General features: G+C 41.0%; 1 protein-coding gene across 1 annotated transcript in view; it reads left to right on the forward strand.

Annotated features, from left to right (window-relative positions):
- The window catches only part of MNAT1 (MNAT1 component of CDK activating kinase), a gene marked incomplete at its 3' end in the record, with an annotated part of 94,151 nt that extends 73,021 nt beyond the window's left edge, over positions 1 to 21,130 (forward strand). The window contains exons 7-8 of the mRNA XM_039383316.1: positions 11,255 to 11,376; positions 20,995 to 21,130. Of these exons, the coding sequence (XP_039239250.1) occupies positions 11,255 to 11,376; positions 20,995 to 21,130 (258 nt within the window). The remainder of the gene's footprint in view (positions 1 to 11,254; positions 11,377 to 20,994) is intronic.
- Between the last annotated feature and the right edge of the window lie 420 nt (positions 21,131 to 21,550).

Genomic DNA, 21,550 nt, shown 5'->3' on the forward strand with positions numbered 1-21,550 from the left:
CCAGAGCCGGGGCAAAGTTATTTAGGCTGCTGGTGATTTAAAGGGTGATTTGAATTTTTTGTTAAAGCTTTTAGATGTGGCCTTGCCATCTTTTGCTGAAAATATAATTTTCCTAAGAGTTATACATCTTAACCTTCATTTTCATTTTCTTGTCAAATCTTGGACAATTCAAAACAAAACCCCAAAACCCCACCCTGGATTATTAAGCCAAATGGGCCGTGAAAGCTTCTCAAACAGCTTGCCTTGGCACGCTGAAATTAATGTGGTTCTAGTCCAGCAGTGGTGGTGGTGGGAAAAATACCCCTCCAAACTGTCAGCACTTGGGAAAGGAAACACAAAAGCCTGTTATTATTCATATGTACTCTATAGAGTTTCTGATTTGCTCCCATTGACTTGAGCGGTGTGGTATCAGTTACTGCGATGCCTGTAGCGATGGGTTTGTGTTTCATGTGATGAAGTGAAACAGCGATGCAGATGCACAGTAGCCCAGTGTTGCTGGATGGATGGCTTCCAGGTAGATGGACTCTTGGGCTGACCGGCTCAGGAGGCAGTTTGCTGTGGTCAGCCAAAAAATCAGCCCTTGCTGGTGAGTCTGGAAGTGCGCGCGCTGAGTCAGTCTCTTTATAAAACTGGTGATTGTAGTTCTGATTAGACTCAAAAGGCTTGGCAAATCCTAGTTGTGTGGGAAGCTCCAGTGCAAAAACTTGCCTAATTTTCTTTATTTAAATCAGTATCGTCCTGCCTGAGGCCTTTTGGAAAGCACATCTAAGGGGACGCTGTTTTAAGTTAACACAGTGTCTCTCGTGTTCACAACAAAGAGTAGTTTCATTGGAAAGGGATGTGCTTACAGTTACCTTCCACAGGCTTTTGCCATATTAAACGTGGAAGGACTCAACTCACCTGTATGCACACAGTGTCTTTTGTGAAATTTGTACTTAGAAGATTTGATATCTTCAGGTTTGCTTTATGATCAGCAATTCTTTGAACTCGCAAACAAGACGGTGTGCATAACTTCAAATATCCATTTGAAGTCTGATTCTGAGGAATGCTTATGGGGATTTTGACCTTAAAATGTGAAGTTTGATCTCTGTCTTAAAACTGCAGTATTGTAGTGGAAATGTAAATACAGTCTGAACTATTTCTAGATATACCTTTAAAGTGTGCCGTGTCTCTTAAAGACATGGCCTTTATTCCAGAGATTCTGGATATTCAAACCATGGCAACCTATTTCTGTTCATAAGGCCTAAGATTCAGGAGCTGATCTCTCATCAGCAAAGCTCACTCTCATGTGCTTTTGTTCAGGAGACACTGATCTGTGGTGGTTTAGCTCTGAATAAAACATTTTTGGTAATTGTGAAGCCTCATATACCAGTGAAGGGCTAAGGGTGGAAGCTGACTGAGATGATTTAGAGTTTTATATAAGCACATAAAGCTGTAAGTTGTCTTGTTGTGTTTGGGTTTGGAAAGCACTTTTTAACTACTTTGACATCTCGCTTTTATTCTCAAACATCTGCTTTAGATTGTTTGCCATAAAAGTGTAAGAATTAATCTTGCCCTCGTTTTTGTTATTGCTACCAGAAACTGAACTATTTTTATTACTTCTTGTATAGGGATTTGGACGCTGAACTATTTTCAGAGTTGAGGAGAAAAGGAGTTTGTATTTTATTTTCTTTTTTTCCCCCCTCACTCGCCCCTCCCCCCTAAGCTTACAGGTAAAGTTAATTAAATTAGAGTTTTTAAGTGCACAGAGATGTTAGACATGGCTTGTTAAACTGTATAATAAGTTCTACTGTGCTTTATTTGGCCCAGTATTAAGAGTTTTAAGGGAATTCAAATGATCAGCTCATTTTGGTTTTTTTCTCAGAGCAGCAGCTTCCGTGAGCCGGGGTAAGACATTTGCATCATCTGTGGAGAGCCTGGTACATATTTTACTGAACGGATATAATATATGAAAGAGAAATGAAAAACTTCCTATATGTTTAGTCCTTTGATTAACAAATGTTCTTAATACTTGTTCTCAGGGCTTCCTTTCTCTGGGATTCCAGCTTGTTTGTGTTGTTTCCCAAGCAGCAGCCAGTAGCCATGGCATGGGATGTCAGTGCAAGCCCTGATCTCCATCATGCTGTGTTTGAGCAATTCCCTTCCTTGTGCTGGGTATTATTAAATGTCAGAGCATTCTGCTGATGTGGGTCCATCCAGTACTCATGTCAGAGCATACAGGAATCTTCCTTTCCACAATGGAAGTGTTGTTTTTAAGGCAAAACTGTCTGTTGTAAGCCCATGGCAGGAAATACTCAGGCAGCCTCTCTAACTTGCTCAAAATGCGGTGTTTGTGCTGCAGTTGCTTTCACGGCAGTCTCCTCTTTCAGAGTCTGTGGCAACACTTGCCATTTTTTTATTTGAAACCAAGTGTTTTAGCAAAAGGGTTCACAAAGGAGCCAGTTAACAAGATAAAACAGATGAGGCATCTTTTTATTTTACAAACAGATAAATAGGATTTTTCTGGGAGTAAGTGAAATTGCCGTATGATTTTATCGGTGCTTTTGCTGCCAGCTTCTGTTTTGTCTGAGACTGTAGATTTTTCATGGCAGGAACCATTCCTTTTTCTTTGTGTTAAGGGTGCCTTAGATATTTCTGGTTCTTGTGCTTCAAGGAGTAACGAGGCTGTAGCCACTGAAACCAGAGCAATGCAGTAGATCGTGGTAGCTCGTGGAGGGACTTTCTGTGTCACTCTCAAGATCAGACAAGGTTTACAAATAGACTCCTGTGGAGTTTGGTGAACCCTGTCCAAGGGACTGGTAAAATTCAGGTACCATTGAAAGTAAGTACAGACAACATGAAAAGCTGTCCTGTGTCTGTGGTTCAGACTGAAGCATCATTTTGATACATCCACTTAAAACATAGAGGGAAACTTGCATGGAAAGAAACTAATCCTCTCTGGAAGGACAAAGGAGTGTGTTTTGTGCATATTAAAATGCAGTTGCTTCTGCCCCAGGGAAGTTTTTTGTTTAGTTTGGGAAAATTACTACGTGTTTTCAAAGCAGTGCTGTGAAGTGTGTGTTACGTTTGCAGTATGTCCCTTCCTGTCCCAGAATAATTGGTTCATATTTACTTGGGCACTCTGCAGGCAAATGAGGAAAAATGCTAGGAACAGTACTTCCACTTTAAGTAGCAATTTTCAAATACGTTGCTAACAGGTTTCAGTTTTCATTTAAAATTTTTTAGTAAATACAATCCACAAATATGAAAATGTATCTCGTACTGCTAACATCTGACACTTTCTTAGTTTTTTAACTTTAGACTTCAGTTTTTCTAAATTCCTCCTTTTTATCTTTTTGCCTGTTTCTAATAATTCACTCTTCCTGTTTTTCTATTTTATTCGTGCTTTTCCTTTCATCTGCCTTTATTGTCCTTTTCTTCATATTTTATTCCCTTTTTTGTTCCTGTTGCTATAAAAACTTCCTTGCTTTCTTTTGCCAGACAATTATCAACCCTTAGCAGTCCCTCCTTAAAATCTAGCTATTCAAGGAATCTCCCTTTATTTCTTCCCTTTATCAGGCAGACATAAGCCATGCTGAATATGATGTTCTGCATGTTTATCAATGTTTATCTGGGCCTAGGCTGGATGCTCAGTAAAACAGGGAATACGTATCTTACTTTCACACACAGAGTTTCTCATCTTCTGCAGGCCGAGGTCAGCTTTCTGTTTGGTTTTATTTTAAGCAGTCTGTCGTTTTAAATCATCTATCAGACTTTGCATTCCTCAAAAACAATATTGTAGAGCTGTGGCTGTTTGGATGGGGGGAAGCTGCTTTAGAGAATCCCAGGAAAGAGCAGACAGTGCAATGATGTATGGCTCTTCATGAGCTGCTGTTCTAATACAGCAGCTGATTTTTGCAGGTTCCACTGTTCTCCAGGAAATCCTAAATAATTATCTTGCACAATAGAGGGATTATATCAGCATAACACACAGCTTTACTGCAACAAAACAGGAACACCAGGAGATTCACCTGTGGGGGGACTCAAACAGGTGTCACTGGTCAGCGAGCTGAGGCTGTGCTCTGACCTCCCCTGCCCTGTCTGTCCCTCTCTCAGTGTTATTCCTTGTGATGTACAAAGTGGCATTTGCCAAATTGATTTCTACTTCACGTCCCTTGAAAAATTAGGCCCTTAATGTGTGTATTTAAAACAGTGTTGTGTTAAAGCCCTAAATCCTGTAATTAGCCTGGCTACTGTTGATAGTTGATACTGTGCTCTGTTGATAGCCAAATCAAAATGAGCAGGGCTCCAGAAGTCTGATGGCAGAGACGCAACAAAAGTTTGCTTAATTCTGCCTGATGTTGTATTACCAACATGGCACACTGAGGATTGACATAACAAAGTGAACAGAGCAGGGACTTGGAGTCACCTGTAGTGAAACATCTGAAAAATGGGAAGAGCCTGCAGTTGTACCCTGAGAAGGGCTGTGTTGGTGGAAGCCGTGGTAGGAAAAAGAATGTGTGAGCTGATAGCGAGGTTTGTAAATGCAATTGGCATTCCCAGGGCATCGGAATACCACACAGTAGCCAGTGCCATGGCTCTGCAGTGTAGCTGAAAGTGGCCAAACAGGTCTTGTGTGCAGGGTAAAGGTCCTGGGACCAGAGCAAAAGGAGCAGAAGCAGTTGAGCTGCATACATTGGGTTGCACAGAAGTGAGTGCTTAGGAGCTGAGACAGAGCTGGGAGCAAGATTGAGAAACCAGTGCTGAAAACTCAGAGGGTGACCTGTGGGCTTACTAGTGACATGAAAATGCTGTTGTGTTTTAATTCTTTATTTCCAAAAATGATGCTGTCTTGTGTAGTGGGCTGTCCTTTGAACAGTGCTGGAGATTTTGAGGAAAGCTTGGCAGTTTCCTGCAGGAGCTCTGGAGTCTCCGCTGAAAACAAGCGAGTGACTTGTTGCAGCAAACATCCAGACTATCCCCTGAATCCTGCCTGGGCTTCAGCAGGCAGTGCTGGAGAGGACAGTCCCAAGCAGGGGCTGCAATCCATGGACATGAGGAAAGGGCACCGGGCTTTTCTGTGAAGGGAGCAGGCACTAAATCTGCTGCTGGCACAGACCCAGCAGAATTGTATTTCGGCGTGTTAGATGGACACGGGCTTTATTCTGAGAGATTACAGAAATGGGGCTTTTTGGCAGGAGCTTGAAGATAAGTCTGGTCAGGTAATTACTTATGTCAGAAAGTTGTAAAGGAAAATTTTGGAGGCAAGTAGAACTGATGGTGTGATTTAACCCATGTCACTCTGTGGTTAATTGCCCAGGTACCTGTTTCTGTATAACAAATCACGTATATCTGACTGTCTTTGTTAATAGCTTCTTCAGTGCTGTTGATCTCCTGGTTTAGTTCTGCCATTCCTAAAGAAAGCACATCTTTTAAATCTGTTTTGGCATTTGAAAATCAAATTAAGTTACTGTGGAGGGGGAAAATAAAAGTCTAAATTTAGTAGTTTAGTCAGATTGTTATTAGGCATCTGAAATCACCTACCTCAGGGAGAAGGGAGGGTGACAATCTTGTATCTCTAGTCCTGCCATATGTGATCAGATTTTGTTTTTGTGATCAACAGGAAATCTAATGTTGATTTTGTTGCTTTCTGTCAGATCATTTGTTCTCTTTCAGTTTTGCTGCTGGGATATCTCAATACCACTTCTCATAATCAAGTAAAGAAATTAGATTTATTGTTGATTTTTCAAGAGCAGAAGAAAGAGAAGTTGATTTCAGAAATTCACGTCTTTGGAAAAGCCTCACTGGCTTAGGAATTTTAGGCTAAGGAATGGAATTATACATTTTAGTTTGACATTCCTTGTGTTTATTTAAAAAGGCTGTGGAAGACAGAGAGGGTAAAGGTTAAAATAATATTAACTGAGCCCTCCAAATCTATCAGTTTCATTCTCCTTTTCCTGAGTATTACTGTAGTCAAAGTAGTTAATCAGAATCAGAAAGCCACATTAGCATTGCTAACAAATATTTGTCAATAGTGAGTTTGGAGGCTGGAAACTGGAGGGGGAAAAAAGCCCCACAACAACCCAACTTTTGGCTCAGACCACATTGCCAAAGATATTTGCATTAATATCTGTAAGAAATAGTGCTAACATGAAACCTTTCCAAAACCTGAATTCTGTTACGAGCTTAACAGTAAAATAGTTTCCTAAGACTCCTTATACTGAAATATTCAAGGAATTTATATTTTTGTTTTAATGTTCTCTTGAAAGCATTTGGATAATTATACACTCAGATGATGGTGTGTCAAAAAGGGCCTTTGTTAACTTCTCTGTTGCACCACGTACAATCAAGGCAATGCTGGAGATTTTTTAGCAGTGTCATGCCCTGGCATCCCACAGACCTTGGTTCCTTTTATGCTCCTTACACCAGGCTGGGGAAGGTGACCTGACAGTGAAAAGGGTTAAATAAAAATAACATTGCTGCAAACTGACTTAATGAGACATAGCACGAATACTGCTATTTCTGTTATCTGACGTGTGCTGTGCTCTGGAAATGTGGTGATAGCAGAGCTGAGTAAGGTCCTAAGCAGAGAGAAATTAAAAAAGCAAAAAGATTGGCTGCAACAACTCATCCAGCTGCTGCTAGTACAGAAACATGCCTTGTCTGGACAAGTTTTACTGACCCCAGTCTCTGGCTTCTGTCTCTTGCCTGGGGATGTTTTTGTGGCATAGCTGTTCCTCCTCTTTCCCCTACTAGTGCATTTTTGGTGTCAGTCTCCTTTCTCCTCCTCAGCACTTGAAAGATTTCTGAGGAGACTGTCAGTTGTTTCTTTTTGCTGCAGAGGGAAGGAGGTGAAGGAAGGCAGGGAAAGGGAGAGAGGACAGGATGGGAAGAATTGTGAACGCTGCACCTTGAGCAGATATTTCTGGACTCTGTTAGCTAAAATAACCTCTTCTGCCAGCAGGCAAATACTGATATACCTGACATTTGCCAAGAGTCTCCCAAACCTGTGTGAAAGGTGCACTGATACTCTATAATTTTGATGTTCTAGTAGCCATGATTCTTCCTAAAAGAGCATTGTTTTTGTTTAAAATAAGCTCCTTGTCACTGCCAGGGCAGCTCTTCCCCGTGTATAATCCATGGCTTTTCTTTTATTAATGCCATGTTGTATCACAGTCTGAAACCAAAATTGGCCACGGCTGTTGTTTCTTATTATTTCAACTGGGGGATGTCTCAAACAGTATATTTGGATAATGAAAAGTAAATCAGGGGGTCAGTTTTATTTCTAATGCAAAGACATTATTTAACCCCCCCTCTCCCAATTTAATCCTGTATTTCTCTCCTCTGAAACCACACAGTACATGAATGGGAAGTCAGTTGCTGACAAATCCATTGCTGTGCAGGCTTTTACATAAACAAAGTCCTAAGGATAAGCAAATGCCTTCCTTCTAATTAGCAGCATGTTTTGTGGTTCCATACATTCCAATATGTAATAGGCAGCTCCAGTGCCTAAAATAATCCCAGAGAAAACACTTGTATGCCATGAAGATAGGGGTGGGAGGGAGAGGAGGCAGGAAAATGTGTTGTCTCTGTTCTTGGAAGCCTTTTCTATCTCCATTTGGATACTGTCAGCTTCTTTTACACAAACATTACAGCATCCAAGGGGAATTAGAAATACTTACCCATGACCACAGCGTCAGATTTTAGGTTTGTCAGGAGAAAGCAATGCAGAAGTAGGATCTTGGCCCCACTGCTTTCATTTTGGTTTTAGCATGCTGATAAATGCCTCTTAATGCTGGAAAGAGGTAAGGCCGACTGTCTAGGTGGAATACAGGAAATTTAAAAGTCTTACCTCATAGATTTGAAATGGGTTTTGGATCTGTAAAAGTGCTGTGTAAGTCCTAAGTAACAGTTATTGTCTTTAAAGTTACACAGCAGCATCCCTATTATACCAGTGTGTTATGAAACTGTTAGGGACCACTTGGGACAGAGAGACAAAACTGGGATGCTTCTGGTCAAACAGCTTTTAACTGAGATAACAGTGGTCAAATTGAGCCTTTTGACCTCAACAAGGTTTTTTTTTTGTGAATTGTCTTGTCCCAACATCAGTGGAAATAGGGAAGGCAATGCTTTTGGTTTGCATCCCAGCCTTTTGCACTGCTCTGTGCCATACCCACTGCTTGGGACCACACTAACCTGTGCAGGGCTGAACAAGCTGGAAGCCCATGAGCTAAGGAGCCTAAAGGCCAGACAGCTATAGGGCAGGAACAACAGCTGGTCGTGGGGTTTTTTTACCCATTGCTAAGTGGAATGTAATCCATGTTGCCAAAGCCCATCAGCTAAAGTTGTGATTTTGGGAAATGAAAACAAATGAGCTGTCTCATACAGCTGCATAATCTCCTTGAGGTGCAGATCTGCTGGCTGGACACAAAGCACTACAGTTGTTTTGCCATGTAAAAGTACATCCTGGTTCCTAACACTTGCACCTTGGCCCAGGATGTGGGTGAGAAAGACGTAGGAGAGAGTCACTGCTTGGAAACTGATGAACAAAAAATCACTTGCCAATATTTAATGGTGAAGATAATTAACTATTGCAACAACTTACCTAGGGGATGTGCCTGAACCTTTATGATCTGACATCTCTCAGCCTAGATTGGACACCTTTCAGGTGTTTTGGCTGAACTGCCGGTCCTTGAGCTTTGTACAGGAACACAAAATGTCCTGGCCTGTGCTGGGCATGAGGTCAGACCAGCTTGAGGGTGGACAGTTCCTCTTCTGATGTTCTGCTGCTCTCGAGGCCACCACAGTGTGTTGGTGATGCAATTCCCCACCTCACAGAGAGGTTCTGGCATGGCTCAGTGGCTTCCCCACTACCCATACACTGGTGCCCCCCATACCACTGGTGTGCTGACCAGTCACCCTCCCCACTGGTCAGAGGAGCTCCCTCACAGTTACTGGTTGATCATCTGGGAGTTCATGACCATTGTGATCCCTTCTGACCTTGGGAACCCCACAAAGAGAGGAAGACAAATGGAACACATTCATCCTGTCCTCCTAGCAGTTCCCAGGGGTGGGCATCTGTAGCAGCATAAATGGGGGTGAAAATAGAGGCCAGTGATGAGCCCAGTCCACATGTCAGGAGCCTTCCCCTGTCTCTTGGCCAATGTCAGCTGAAGTTGCTCTTGTTAAAAGTGTTGGGAATGCACCAGTGGCAACTCCACTAACAGTGAGCAGCTGTTCTGGTGGTGCCCTCCAGAGATGTGGCTCCTGCAATCTGAGCTGCTCCCTTTTCCCACACACAAGGAGTTTCCCAAAATATTTACCAGGGTTTTGATCTTTGCCCGAAACTGAATTTTCTTTTCTATGGCTTGAACAAAATTTGGGTTTGGAAAGAGTGAGACTTTTCACTCGCCAGATGAGGCTGTACACATGTAAAATGTTGGTATGTCTTTACCTCTGGTTTGGTTAGAGTCAAAGATATTGCTAAAAATGGAAATCTAAAAGTCTTATTTAAGCATTAATCTCTTACAATGGGTGTAACAGGTCCACATATATGTAGTTACAAAGTACAATATTTTCATGAACTTGAATAGATTGTAAATTGACAACTTCTAGCAATATAGAAGACCCCAGGTTTGTGTCTTAAGATGTCATAAAGTGGAATAGAGCTGAGTTTTTAACCTTTCTTTTCCAACCTTTTTTTTTTTAAATGTTTGGAAGCCTGCTTTTAATGTTGCAGCAATAGTTTGTGGCACAGAAATAAGTGTGCTGACCATGAGAGTTGGAGTGATCTGTGGCTCAGTGGAGAACTTCCTTCACCATGTTTCACCTCCAGGACTGTCACCACAAGGGTGCTGGCAGGGGCCTCTCCAGGCCCCCAGGCACTGCAGAAAAAGGCTAAAACTGTCTGTTCTCATCACACATGTAGAGCCATTTCAGTGGAAAACCTGAGCTGCCGATATTTCCATAGAGATCAGCTTAGATCCATGACAGCATTTCTCAAGGACTTGTGTCTTCAATTTTCTTAGCTATTTTCTGCAACTCTCTAAACAAAAATATCTCTGCTCCAAATTCAGAAAGGTCACTGTCCTCAACCACAAATTTAATTAACAGCATTCCCCTTCTACCGACCTTTTTTTCCCCCTGTCTTTAGTTAATTTTAACCCAATGTCCCACATTGGGAGCCTGTAGTTTCCACTTGAGGGAGTAGATGCTCACATGAGTGGCCCCAGGGAAGCTCAACTCAGTAAGTGATCACCAGCGGGAGCCAGGGTTATACATGGCATTACACCATGGAAAGCTTCCCATCTCCTGTTGCAGACAAAATGTCTACAAAAACAATACTACTACTTTGCTAAATTCTTGCATTTTGCAGATGGGAAGCTCAGTTTCTACAGGGCTGTTTTGGGAGACCTCATAGTGCTCTGTCTTTTTGCTGCTGCTGCTAATTTTTGTGAGCACCATAGAATACAGTAGAAAATTGAAACTGTGTGAAAGATCAACAAATCAGTGTAGAATGTCACGCAGCAACATCTGTTAACTTTGGCTCTATCTCATATCCTCCTGACCCCCTCCTTTCCAGCCACAAGTCTCCTGTTTTGTGAGAGCTTGGAGTGATAGGGACTTGGAGAGGGGGAGGCGGGAGGTGGAAATCTCACTATTTCTCAGTGGTCTGAAGGGCTTGCAAAAGTACCATCTGGAATGAAAGTTTAGTGTTTGTGTGTTTCTGTATTTTTAGCTATGAAACAAATGGGAATTTGCTGAATGAATTAATTGTATTGCTCTGTAAAAGTCTACCTTGAGAGCCATTATATATGGGAGCTTGCAAAGCCTGCAGAGAGAAAGGAAAGCGGCTTCCCTTTCTAATGAGGGCTTTCAGGAAATCATTGATTACAGAATTAAGTGGTTTTCTCAGAGACATTTGTTTGATAGTACTTCTGATAAACAAAATTTTAACCTAATAATAATTTTACTAGTGACACTGGAAGCAGCTGTGCTCTCTAACGGTAAACTCACCTTCAATAAAACTTGCCCCCTTCCTCCTACCTTGTCCAAACAGCTATAGCTAATGAAACATCACTTCCAATCTGTAGCTCCCAGTAAAAAATTTAAATCATGAAGAAATAAGTGATACAGTGGACAAAATGTTCTTAATGGGATGGTCTTTATCTGGACCAGGTTAATGGTATCAACTTGTTCTAGCATTGCATTTAAATAAGGTCAAAACAAAACCTTGACTTGGTATACAGCAATCTTTTTTTTTTCCTTTTAACAGGGTCAGCATATTTCACTAGCTCCCATTCAAAAGCTAGAGGAAACTTTGTATGAGTATCAGCCCCTGCAAGTGGAGACATATGGACCACAAGTTCCAGAGCTTGAAATGCTGGGAAGGCTGGGGTAAGTAACACATTTTAATTCCCATTTCATGGCATTATAGCTGGGACTGTTACCATCTTCAGATTGCCAGGGATTTTTTTCTTTCCTTTCTTTTTTTTTTTTTTTTTTAAAGCATCTTAATGAAATCTTAGACTTCCTGCCCAACCAACATTTTGTTTGGGTGGATAAGCTGAAATTTTTGGTCCTCTAGCCTTTATAGATCTATTGAGAGCTGGACTGGATTGCATTAGTGTTTTTAAGGTTGTCCTTGGCAGTCGTGGTGAAGTAGCTGTTCATTTTCAGTTGCACGGTATTAAAAAATAAATAAATAAAAATCTGGGGCTTAATTTACCCAGCTGTAAGCCAGTAAAAATATTAAAGTTGGGCTGTTTGCCATGGAAAAGGGTAGATTTACTTGTCGGCTGCTGTCTACAGTCAAACAGCGTTTGTGAGAAATGAAGCACAGAGCTTAACTTATGTCAAAAAATATAATGCAGGGCTGGTCCAGCAGCAGCCTGGCGGCATCACGGTGTGCAGCCATGTTTGGAAGGGGGTTTGGAAGCCTGCTGTGCCTGCATAATGGAGGATAGGAAGTCCAGAAGTGTGCTCTCTAGAGATGTGTTTGTAGCTGAAATGCCAGCTGAAAATGTGTAGCTACTGGGATACGGTCACCCAACTCATCATGGCCTAACTTTCAAGGTCAACAGCACTTTCAGTGCCTGAAAAACTACATGGCAGAACAAATGTGCAGACTGGCAAGGCAAGAAAGAGTTTAAAAGATAACAGTTTACATTTGACTGTGCAGTATGGGAAAACTGAAGCCACAAAGTACTAAGCAAAGTTGAGACAATTTAGTGTGCAGTTTTGGAGACCACTGAAATCCAAACAGGAATCCCATCTAGTTCACTGGCATGGGAGAAATTGTATCTCATCCAGAAAGTGACAGAGGTAGATAGACTTTTCTAAGTAAATAAGCAACCTAATGGTGCTTTAGAGAACTCAAGGCTGTCTGGAATTGAGGTTGTCTCCGTTTTTACTGTTTTTATGTCCTCCTGATGGCTGTAATTTTTTATTATCTGATACCAAGCTTCTGAGACCAAATATTAATTAGCAGTTTAAACTTGGGCACAGCCTGGTTCGGCCTTCACCACCTGTTTGGATGGAGCACAGCTGTGAGGGACCTCCAGTGCGAGGGGAGCTTTGAGGCCCTCCCAGCCCTCAGCCCCATCACAAACGAAAAAAGATGACTTGTGCAGGGAGGATTCCCACTCCCTGTCCTTTTGCCTGTGTAAGGTGAGTGCTGGTGTCCAAATCCACCAGGAACCCCGTGTGATCCGTGTGCATCCCGTTTAATTGCCCGTGACAGTGGTTCAGAGGCAGCACAACAGGTTGCAAAAGAGAATCCTTTAAATCCTGCGGTTGCGTCGCAGCGTCCGTGTGCGAGTGTATCCAGAGTAGAGTTTGCAAACAACGCCACAGTCTTTTCTTGGGAACACTTTGGAATGTGTCATTCTTCTCGTGGGAGCATGAACAGCCAGGGTTGCTGGGCTTGGCTCTGGAGGAGATGAAGGAGTTAAGAGCACAGGGGTGCCGGGTGGCTGCGGCAGCAAGGGGCGGCTCGTGGGTGGGTTGGTTGGTTGGTGGTGCCCACCAGAAGAGCTCTGCTGAGTCCTGAGGCTGTTTGCCATTCCAAAACAAATACATCGAAGCTGTGGGTTCCCAGCCGGTACAGCTCCAACCCTATTCCATGGGGTGTCTGAAATACCTTAAACTGTGCAAGGCTGTTGGTTTATGTATTTGTGTTTCTGTGTTTATATGAACTCATGCGCATTTCCTGTTGATGATGAATGCTTAACTAATGTGCCTCTGTCCCTGCTTTGGGGGTTTTCAGGCAGCTGCATACAGCTGCCTGGGTGAGGCAGAAGAGCTGGGCACAATGATATCCACTCCTGCTAAAGATTTTTAGTTTCCTGTTCATTTACACTCATGAAAGGCCAGATGGGGCTTTGAGGCACCTGGCCTAGTGGGTGGCATCCCTACCCGTGGCAGGGGGTTGGAACAAGATGGTCTTTAATGTCCCTTCCAACCCAAATCATTCTATAATTCTAAATGTATTTAATTTTAGGAGGTTTTTAGTTTCTCCCTCTTTTCATTTTCCTATTAATGATTTTGCAGTCTGGCTATTTATTGCTGCTAAATAGTTCCCTCAAATGTGCAGGCTGTTATCTGAGTTTCTGGAGCCAGAATTATTGCAAAGACACTGCCAACCTGGAGACTTTGAATTCTCTTCTGGTAGCATAATTTATTGACTTCTTTCTTTGTTAAGGTACAATTTATTCTCTTCAAAACACTCAGTAGAATGGGCTTTTTGAATATTCACGTCTTAACCTCTTACCTTTTGCAAGACTTGCTTTAAGTTTTCAGTATCAGTGTTGAGTTTATTTCTTAGTAAACTGCTGTAATGTAGGACAGCTGGCAAGGAGGTCTAGCAAAGAGCAAGTAAAAGGGTTAATCCTTAGGGGGTCACTTAGAACATTTGTTAGGGATCTTTCATTATTTTAAAAAAATTGCTTTTTAAGATGACTTGTATTATTTGCTTATTAGACTTTACAAAGAACTTTATGAGCAGACCAATAAACTTGATTCTGCATCCTCCCACTACTCCTCTGTGTGGACTTTGCATATTTTGCAAAAGAGGAAATTTATGTTCAAATTGTTTTTAGAAATTTGTTTTCAGTTTCCCCTGGACATGTAAATTTTCTTTTATTTTGCTAAGTACTGCAGAATAGCGTTAACATACTCGTGATGCATTTTTTGTTAGTGTGTTGGAAGTCTGAGAATAATGAAGAAATAGATTTTTTTTTTCCCCCCCAACACAAATGATTGGTTTAATGTGTAGGGGTTTGTGTCCTTCAGTCCCCTGGTAAAGGTCACTTTGGTTGTTCAGGCTGTGAGGACCAGCTCATGCCTGTCTCAGCTGTCAAAAGGAAACGTGACTTGGAGAAGGGGAGAAGACACGTGTGAGAGCATCTCCCAAACCTGTGGTGCTGCCCTTGGAGAAAAGTGTGGTCTTGGATCACTATAACATTCCCGTCCTGGGTGCAGGCTCTGCAGCTGCCTGTCCTTCCAGGGCTCTGATAGCCCTGGGTCTGTGTGACTTGGTCGCTGCTCTGAGTTACTGAAGTGTTTAGAGACACGTGTTGGGAAATTGTTGGCTTCTGTGTGGAGTTGAAGGCAACCTGCTGATGGGAGTCATGTTTTGAGAGCCTTGTCTCTTGAATTGGTCCAAATCTGTTCAATTGCCAAAGTCATTGCAAGGCTGTGTGACCTACCATGGCTTTCAGGGTGTGGAGATAGGTGGCTGGGAGAGAGAACATGAGGAGCACCTGGATGCTCAGGCACTCACTTCCCTTCTGCCCTTACTTTACTTGGGGGTTTTCTTAGAGGGACAAAAAAGGCCTGTCTCTTTTTCTTTCTTTCTAATGTTTTAGCTGAGTAGGCTGAATATGTGTGGTTGGAGGTCTGCATTTTTCTTACTGCAAAACAAAAGAAATGAAAACTATAACAAGCTGACATGCCAAGTAGCGAAAGAATAACTCGGGATGGAAATTGTTGTGTTATTTTAAAAATGTATGTTTGATATGTAGTTTTGATTTTAAAGGAAAAAAAAACACAAAACAAAAAAGAAACCCTGAGGATCAAAATGATGTTTGTTTGAGGTCTTGAAAAATGTAAAGACATTCCTGGCAGTAATTGTAAGTATGTATGTCAAGCAGGAGCGGCCACACAGCGTTCTCGCCCCAGCTATTTACAGCTGTGAAGAGCCGTACACAAGCTACTTAAAAACTGACTGTAAATCAAAAATCTGCTTATGTGATTAACATTTTGGGTAAAGATACACGAACTTCATGTCTCGAAGTTTAGACACTGCCTCTTGTAATCCAAAGTGGATCATGCTCATAACACAGTGCCAGTCCTATCCTCAGTGTTCTCATAAAATAGAGGTAATTTACAAGTAAGATTAAAAATTTCTATTTGCATTGCGCTCGAATTCTTTATGTTAAGGCAGAACTTCTGTGCAGACCTTGTAATCAAGTCAAGCTTGGGCTGCTTAAAATAAAATTGTGTTTGTCTACTTAGCTTTGGAGAGATATAACCTGAATATATACATGTGTATATAAAAATCAGGTTTGCTCCAAAAATATCATCTTTTCTCTAGGGAAAAATGTGAATTTCCATTGATCTGTTGACTTGTTTTCACGTATAACCACATTGTTAGGAGCACTGCAGTTTGTTTAAATAAGATGAAGAAAATGAAGTTCAAGAGTGACCACTGAAGTAATGAGGATAGGTAATATACTTTGATAAATTATATCTAAGCAAAATGTCATTTTAAGAGATGAGGGTAAGTACTGAAGCAGAGTGAGAGTGCTGTGAAAATCTGTACATATAATGACCATGTTTTAACCTACCGTTCTTTTTATTTTGAACAACTGGATTGATTTATTCCTGTTTTCCTTGTGTAGGACAGCTCAGTCATTTTAAATTTTGCATTAAGGTGAGGTTGGATTTCATATCTGCTAGAGCTTTGTTAGTGTTTAATTTTTAACCTTCACTTCAAGTGGAAAATTTCTGCATATTTCTTTGTTGTACAGTGTTGTCGTGTAATTTAAAACACATGTAGAGTTCTGGCATTTAATGTAGAAATGACTCGTGTAACTTCTTTGCTGTCAATCATTGTGGATTTTTTTTTTTTTTTGAAGTGAGGCAATAGTAAGGATGCTCTCCAAACTATTCTTAAAGCATAGCTGAGCTGGTCTTTGGCTGGATTAGTTTTTGCTAAAATCCTGTCAGTGTCTGTGTCGGGTTCAAGGCGGTGAAATAACTGAGAATTGATTTGGAATGGGTGACGGGAGCGCTGGGCTTTAAAAGTCATAGCAGGTGATTTTTCACATCTGCTCTGTCACTGGGGTATGCAGATATTTCTTGAATCTTGGAAAAGGAGAAAAGCCGCAAACGAAGGGCTGATTTGATCTGCTTTGGCCCATTGATTTTGAACACTGAATTCATTCTGCTCCTTTTAATGGAATCTAGTTTCTCAATAAGCTCAGTAGTCAGAGTCAAAAGATTGAGTGAGAGCAAGGAAAGCTTGTCTTGCTTTGGAGGGCAAGTAGAGGACTGCACTCCTTGCAGGAATTCTCTTGGCTACCAAGGCATATGGTCTGAATTTCCCAGAGTCTCCTGTTGCAGGGCCTGATCCTCAGTAGAGAGATCTCTGTCAGCTGCAGTGAATTTTGAATCAGGCACCCAACGAATGAGAATTGGCCAGTAAGGAGTGATTATTGCCTTAAAGACACAGATACATTTGCATACAGCCTTTTTTTGTTCATTTTATTATGAATAATTGAATAAAAGCCTGTGAATGACAATACCAGTACTGTGTGGATACGCTTTCTTGGAATACGCTCTCTTTCAAGAGAGGATGGACCAAGGCAACAACTGTGTGCAAACCATCCTAATTTGGTTTGATGGAGAAACTGTCTGGTATTGCTTTAGAGTACCACAGAAATCCTACAAGTTTCATCTTAGAAACCCTAAGATTTCTAAGGATGCAAATTCAATATGGGGGAGGTAGATCAGCACCAATTTTTCCAGCCGAATGGAAATCGAGGAGCGCAGCCTTTAGTAAGTCTGAAATCTTACTGTTTAAGAAATCAGCTTTCTGGCAGAAACGTCCGTGAACATTTCAAACGACACCCTGTAGAATATGGTGTTTTGCATGGAGCTCTTCTGTCAAGGTCATTAGCAATTGAATATATTAAAAGTGGCCTGCTTATGAAACGGAGAGTTTTGCTTCCTGCCCGCCCACCTGTGGGTATAGTGTGGGTTCTGTAACTGTAAAAGGTCTCGGGGGGGTTATAAAAGCAGAGAATATGGAAAATATATAAAGAAACAAAGAAGGAAGCCTGAATACACCATGTAGTTTCTTATATGTAAAGTTGGCTGTAGTTGTATATGTACCACTAAATTAGCCTCAAAAGCTGGCCATGACAGCAGAATGTCCATAGTGATTGTTTTTGTTGGCGTTTGGCTTCAAAATTAACTCATCGATCTAACACGAGTCTCTGTGCTCGGAATACTGCTCTGGTAATGTTTTTTTACTTTTTCATGCAATCATGGAAAAAATATGTTTCTGCTCGAAGCAGTTGTCAAACAAGCTTCTTTCATCGGCAATCAGACACAGGGCAGCTGAGTAAGGCTGTTTAGTCTAGAATAAATACTCGAGAGATTACAAGGTCGCTGTAGGAAATGTAATTATACCATTTATTCTAGAATAGTCTCTCTGTAGTGTGGGCTTGCTGAATACTAAATCATACATTTATTAAAATGCTAATAATGTGAAGAGGAAAAAATCTTTCAGAGCCTTAAAGTAAGGAATGGGGATTTGTCTGCAAACTGTACTATGGGATGAATCAGTAAATATTTAAAATTGTTTCAGAAGATCAGGATGGTAATATTGGCTTTATTATTGTGAATTGGTAGGAGGCAAGCCCTGAGTTGTCTCTGCAGGTGTAGGGGCAGTGCTGTTGAGTGGGCACATGAATGGTGCCCACTCATGCAAAGGTGCCTGCTGATGGGTTATAATGTGGCAGGAGGCATCCAGCAATTGTGTGGGCCAAGTGCCCTATTTTCTGCACTCTTTGTGTCTCACCAAATCAAAGCCTTGTTACTACCAGCCATTTAAAAATATCTGATTGTCTGTGACAGTTCTTATCTGTTATTGAAAGCCCTTCTTTGATTTCATCCTTCCCTTCATCTCCTGCATTGATATTGCTATTGATGTCTGGTTCTCCTGTGACTTTTTATGCCCACAGACTGTCCTCCATCTACTTAGAAAAAGTGTGTTTTTGTAGAAGGTAAATTTTAGATCTTCTGTTGCTTCTCTGAAAGTTTGTGGTAAATTTGAGGTCAGTAGTTTTTGTGCTCAGTATTTTCTTTTTCTTTACTTTTTTCCTTCCTCGCTTCTCCTGCACTCCATCATGTTGCCCTTTTCGAGTCTTTCTCTGACTCCTCAGCCAGATGGATAATTGCATTGGGAATTGTGTAGTTGCCACAAGGAAAAACAATACGTTTTGCACATGCAGGAGTGATCTTTCCTGCTTATCTCTCACTTCAGCAACAGCAGGGCCTCAGTGTCCTCCAACTTTTGTAGTTCTTCCTGGGACAGAGCCCCAAATGCTTTCTTTAAACTCAGTGTTGGACTACAGAGGCAGGAACACCTTAGTCGTGAGGAGTAAAGTCTTGGCTGACACTGGTAAATGTAGTTGTAAAGCAGCCTCCTGAATGAAAATTGTTTGTTCAGGTATCAGTGGCTGCAAAGGTGAATTACAAGTTCTGAAATGTCAGAGGGAAGTGCAGGAGTTTCTTTCTTGAAGTTTTCTGCAGCTTTTCAAGCAGTTGCTTGTAATTCTTTAACCCCCTTCAGATAACTCTGTTGCAGGAGTCAATTATGTTTAAAGCTTCTCTGAAGAAGTGAGGGATCTCTTCCCGGAGGAGCATGCCAATTGCCAAAGTCAGTAATTCCACTGATAAATTTGATCCTGTGTATGTAACTGATCTGGGTGGATGATGAGATTTTAAAGAGCTGGTAGTCTCTCTTTTCTTATTTTGATAATGACCCTGTGGTCCCTCAGATTATATCACACTGGAGGAACTTTTTGAAAAAGTGGAACCGGAGAACCTTTCGTAAGATTTGATGTTATCCCATCACATGTGTGTTCTCTTCTTTATTTTTCCTAGTTTCCTATTAAAAAAAAATAAATCTGAGTATTGCACACCGATAAGTATTGAAGTTTTTAGCTCCTTCCAGTCCAGCAGTTTGTGCATCTGTTCCCTGATTGCAGTTGGACTTGGTGGAATCGCAAAAAAACGTAATATGTGTTTCCTATCATGCTCTATAGCTGTTTTTTGAATTCTTTTTTTAGTGGTGCTGCCTACCAGGGGGTTGAGGAAAGTACCTACAATTAAAATGGTTGGCTAGAAATTATATATGCACACATCTAGGAACTGATTTTCATGGCTTTGGCTTGCTGATAGTTAGTTGAAAAGTGTTCTTGGTTAACAAGCCACGTAGTGCCAGGCTTCCAGAAAGAATTGAGTTGTTCACTTCTCCCTCTTCCAAATTGAAGCATTTGAGTTAGGCTGCATTTCTAATAACAAAACAGGGGTTTGAGCATAATTGAACTGCACAGCTGAACTATTGCTCAGGCTTGAAGGTAACGCCACCATGGTTTTGTTTCTTTAACTGGTATTAAATGTAAAAACATAAATCCTTTTCAGTGGGAGAGGAGAAGGGGAGATGGTTTTCATTTGGCATAATTTCCTGTGAGACGTGGTTCTAAACAAGGCCCATATTTACACAAGACAATACAGTTTTACATGTACTGGTATATCCAGCACATTTTAAAATTGTTTAGCCAGTCCTAGGTATTAAATGCCTTCACAATAAATGTGTTTAATAAAAGTAGATGAAGTTTGAAATAATTTTTTAATAATTTTACAGTAGAAACACCAGTTAAATCAACCCCATTGCAGTAATAAATGTCACAAAAACAATTAATTATAGTTGCTTGCCACTGCAAAATCAATTGTGTAACTGTTCTTCTAAAACTGACTTTTACATTACTAAATCCTAAACACTACACTTCTGTAACTTGTCAGAATCAGGTTTTGGTTAATAGATATTTTCAGTGATGTAATGGGAACTTCTGGCTTGGAGTCAGAATATAATGGACTGTGATTAATGTTTTAATAAGCACTTTTCTTCTACTTATGATGCAGCAGCGAAATGGTTTCCTGCTTAGATTGATAGAGCAGCAGGTGTGCATACATACTTTTTTCTTTCAGTAGGCATAAGTTTTTCAGTGCTTCTGCTTGAAAACATTTAATGTTTTTCCTCGAGTCAAACGCTGCTGATTTGGGGTTTTCAGTTTGTTTGTTTTATATCCAGCTATTGCTGATATTTGTCAGTTGGAAGTGGAGGGTGCCACGGAAACCTTTTCAGTACTTAGAGTAATTGCTTTGCAAAAAGGGAAACTCATTAGTGTAAAAAACAGTTTTGATATATTGATGTTTTCTTCAGCGAAAGGATTTGTTTAAAATAGTGTTGGAGTAATTCGAAAGTGTGCGAGAACAAATATAGTGTTGAAAATATTAGCAGGTTAGATTTATTATTGAAGTTGATGTAATACACTTGCTACATGCTTGGTTACTTTTGTACTGGAAGTGGTTGTGTTATTCGGTATTTTAAATATTTCTACACAAAAAGTAATTTAGTCACTGTTTTTAATGACCCATCAATCCTGATTTGTTGCAGGGATAGGGTTTTTTTTTGCTTAGGGATCCCGTCAGCTGCTGACCTGGTGGTGTTTCACCTAAGGTGAGCACATTCTCCATGCTCTTGACTTCCTGCTGATATCAGGTGGTGGTTGTGCTCTTGGTCTCCACTATTCCTCTGCAAAGGAATATATACACATATAGAAATAATAGACAAATAAATAAATAACCACAGAACATGAGGATTACCTTCTGTGGAAAACGAAATACTCTCTTTTCTTTCCTTCTCCTCTGTCCTTGTAGACTCAATAGGAACAGCAGATATGCTTGTGATGAGAAAAGAATGAAACCTGTAGAAAGAAGAGGTCCCATATTTTGCTGGCATTATTCCACTAGACAAGATTCCAAGCACCTCTGCTCTCTCATGTCTAGAAGTTGGGTGAGCCTTTCTGGAAGGATGGAAAAGGTGCTGTGGTCCTGGTTCCAGTGCAGGTTTTCTTCTCTCCAGAGTCTATTGACACTAACTGAGATTCAAGATAATAGTTTCTCCATCTCTTTGTTCTTTCCCCTAAACATGGGAATCTTACTGACTCCTCTGTTCTCAGCAGCATCAACCCATGCTTTAATTTTCCCACCAACTTTGGGAAAAAAATGCAGAGATCAGCATACTTGAGTTTTTAATATGTATTGAGAATTTTACCAAGCAGACTTTATACCTTGGGTTTGTGCCAACTGTGTGTACTGGAGTAGTGTCTGCCTTGCACAGAGAAAGTTACTTATGGTTTCCTTTATTTGCTACTGCTGCGTTTGTCTAGTTCTCCCTTAAAAGGATGCAGGAGGTGAGTGCTGGCTGCTATCT

This window comes from Pipra filicauda, unplaced genomic scaffold, assembly GCF_003945595.2.
Source record: "Pipra filicauda isolate LSUMZ 115617 unplaced genomic scaffold, ASM394559v2 scaffold304_size882533_pilon, whole genome shotgun sequence".
NCBI lineage: Eukaryota > Metazoa > Chordata > Aves > Passeriformes > Pipridae > Pipra > Pipra filicauda.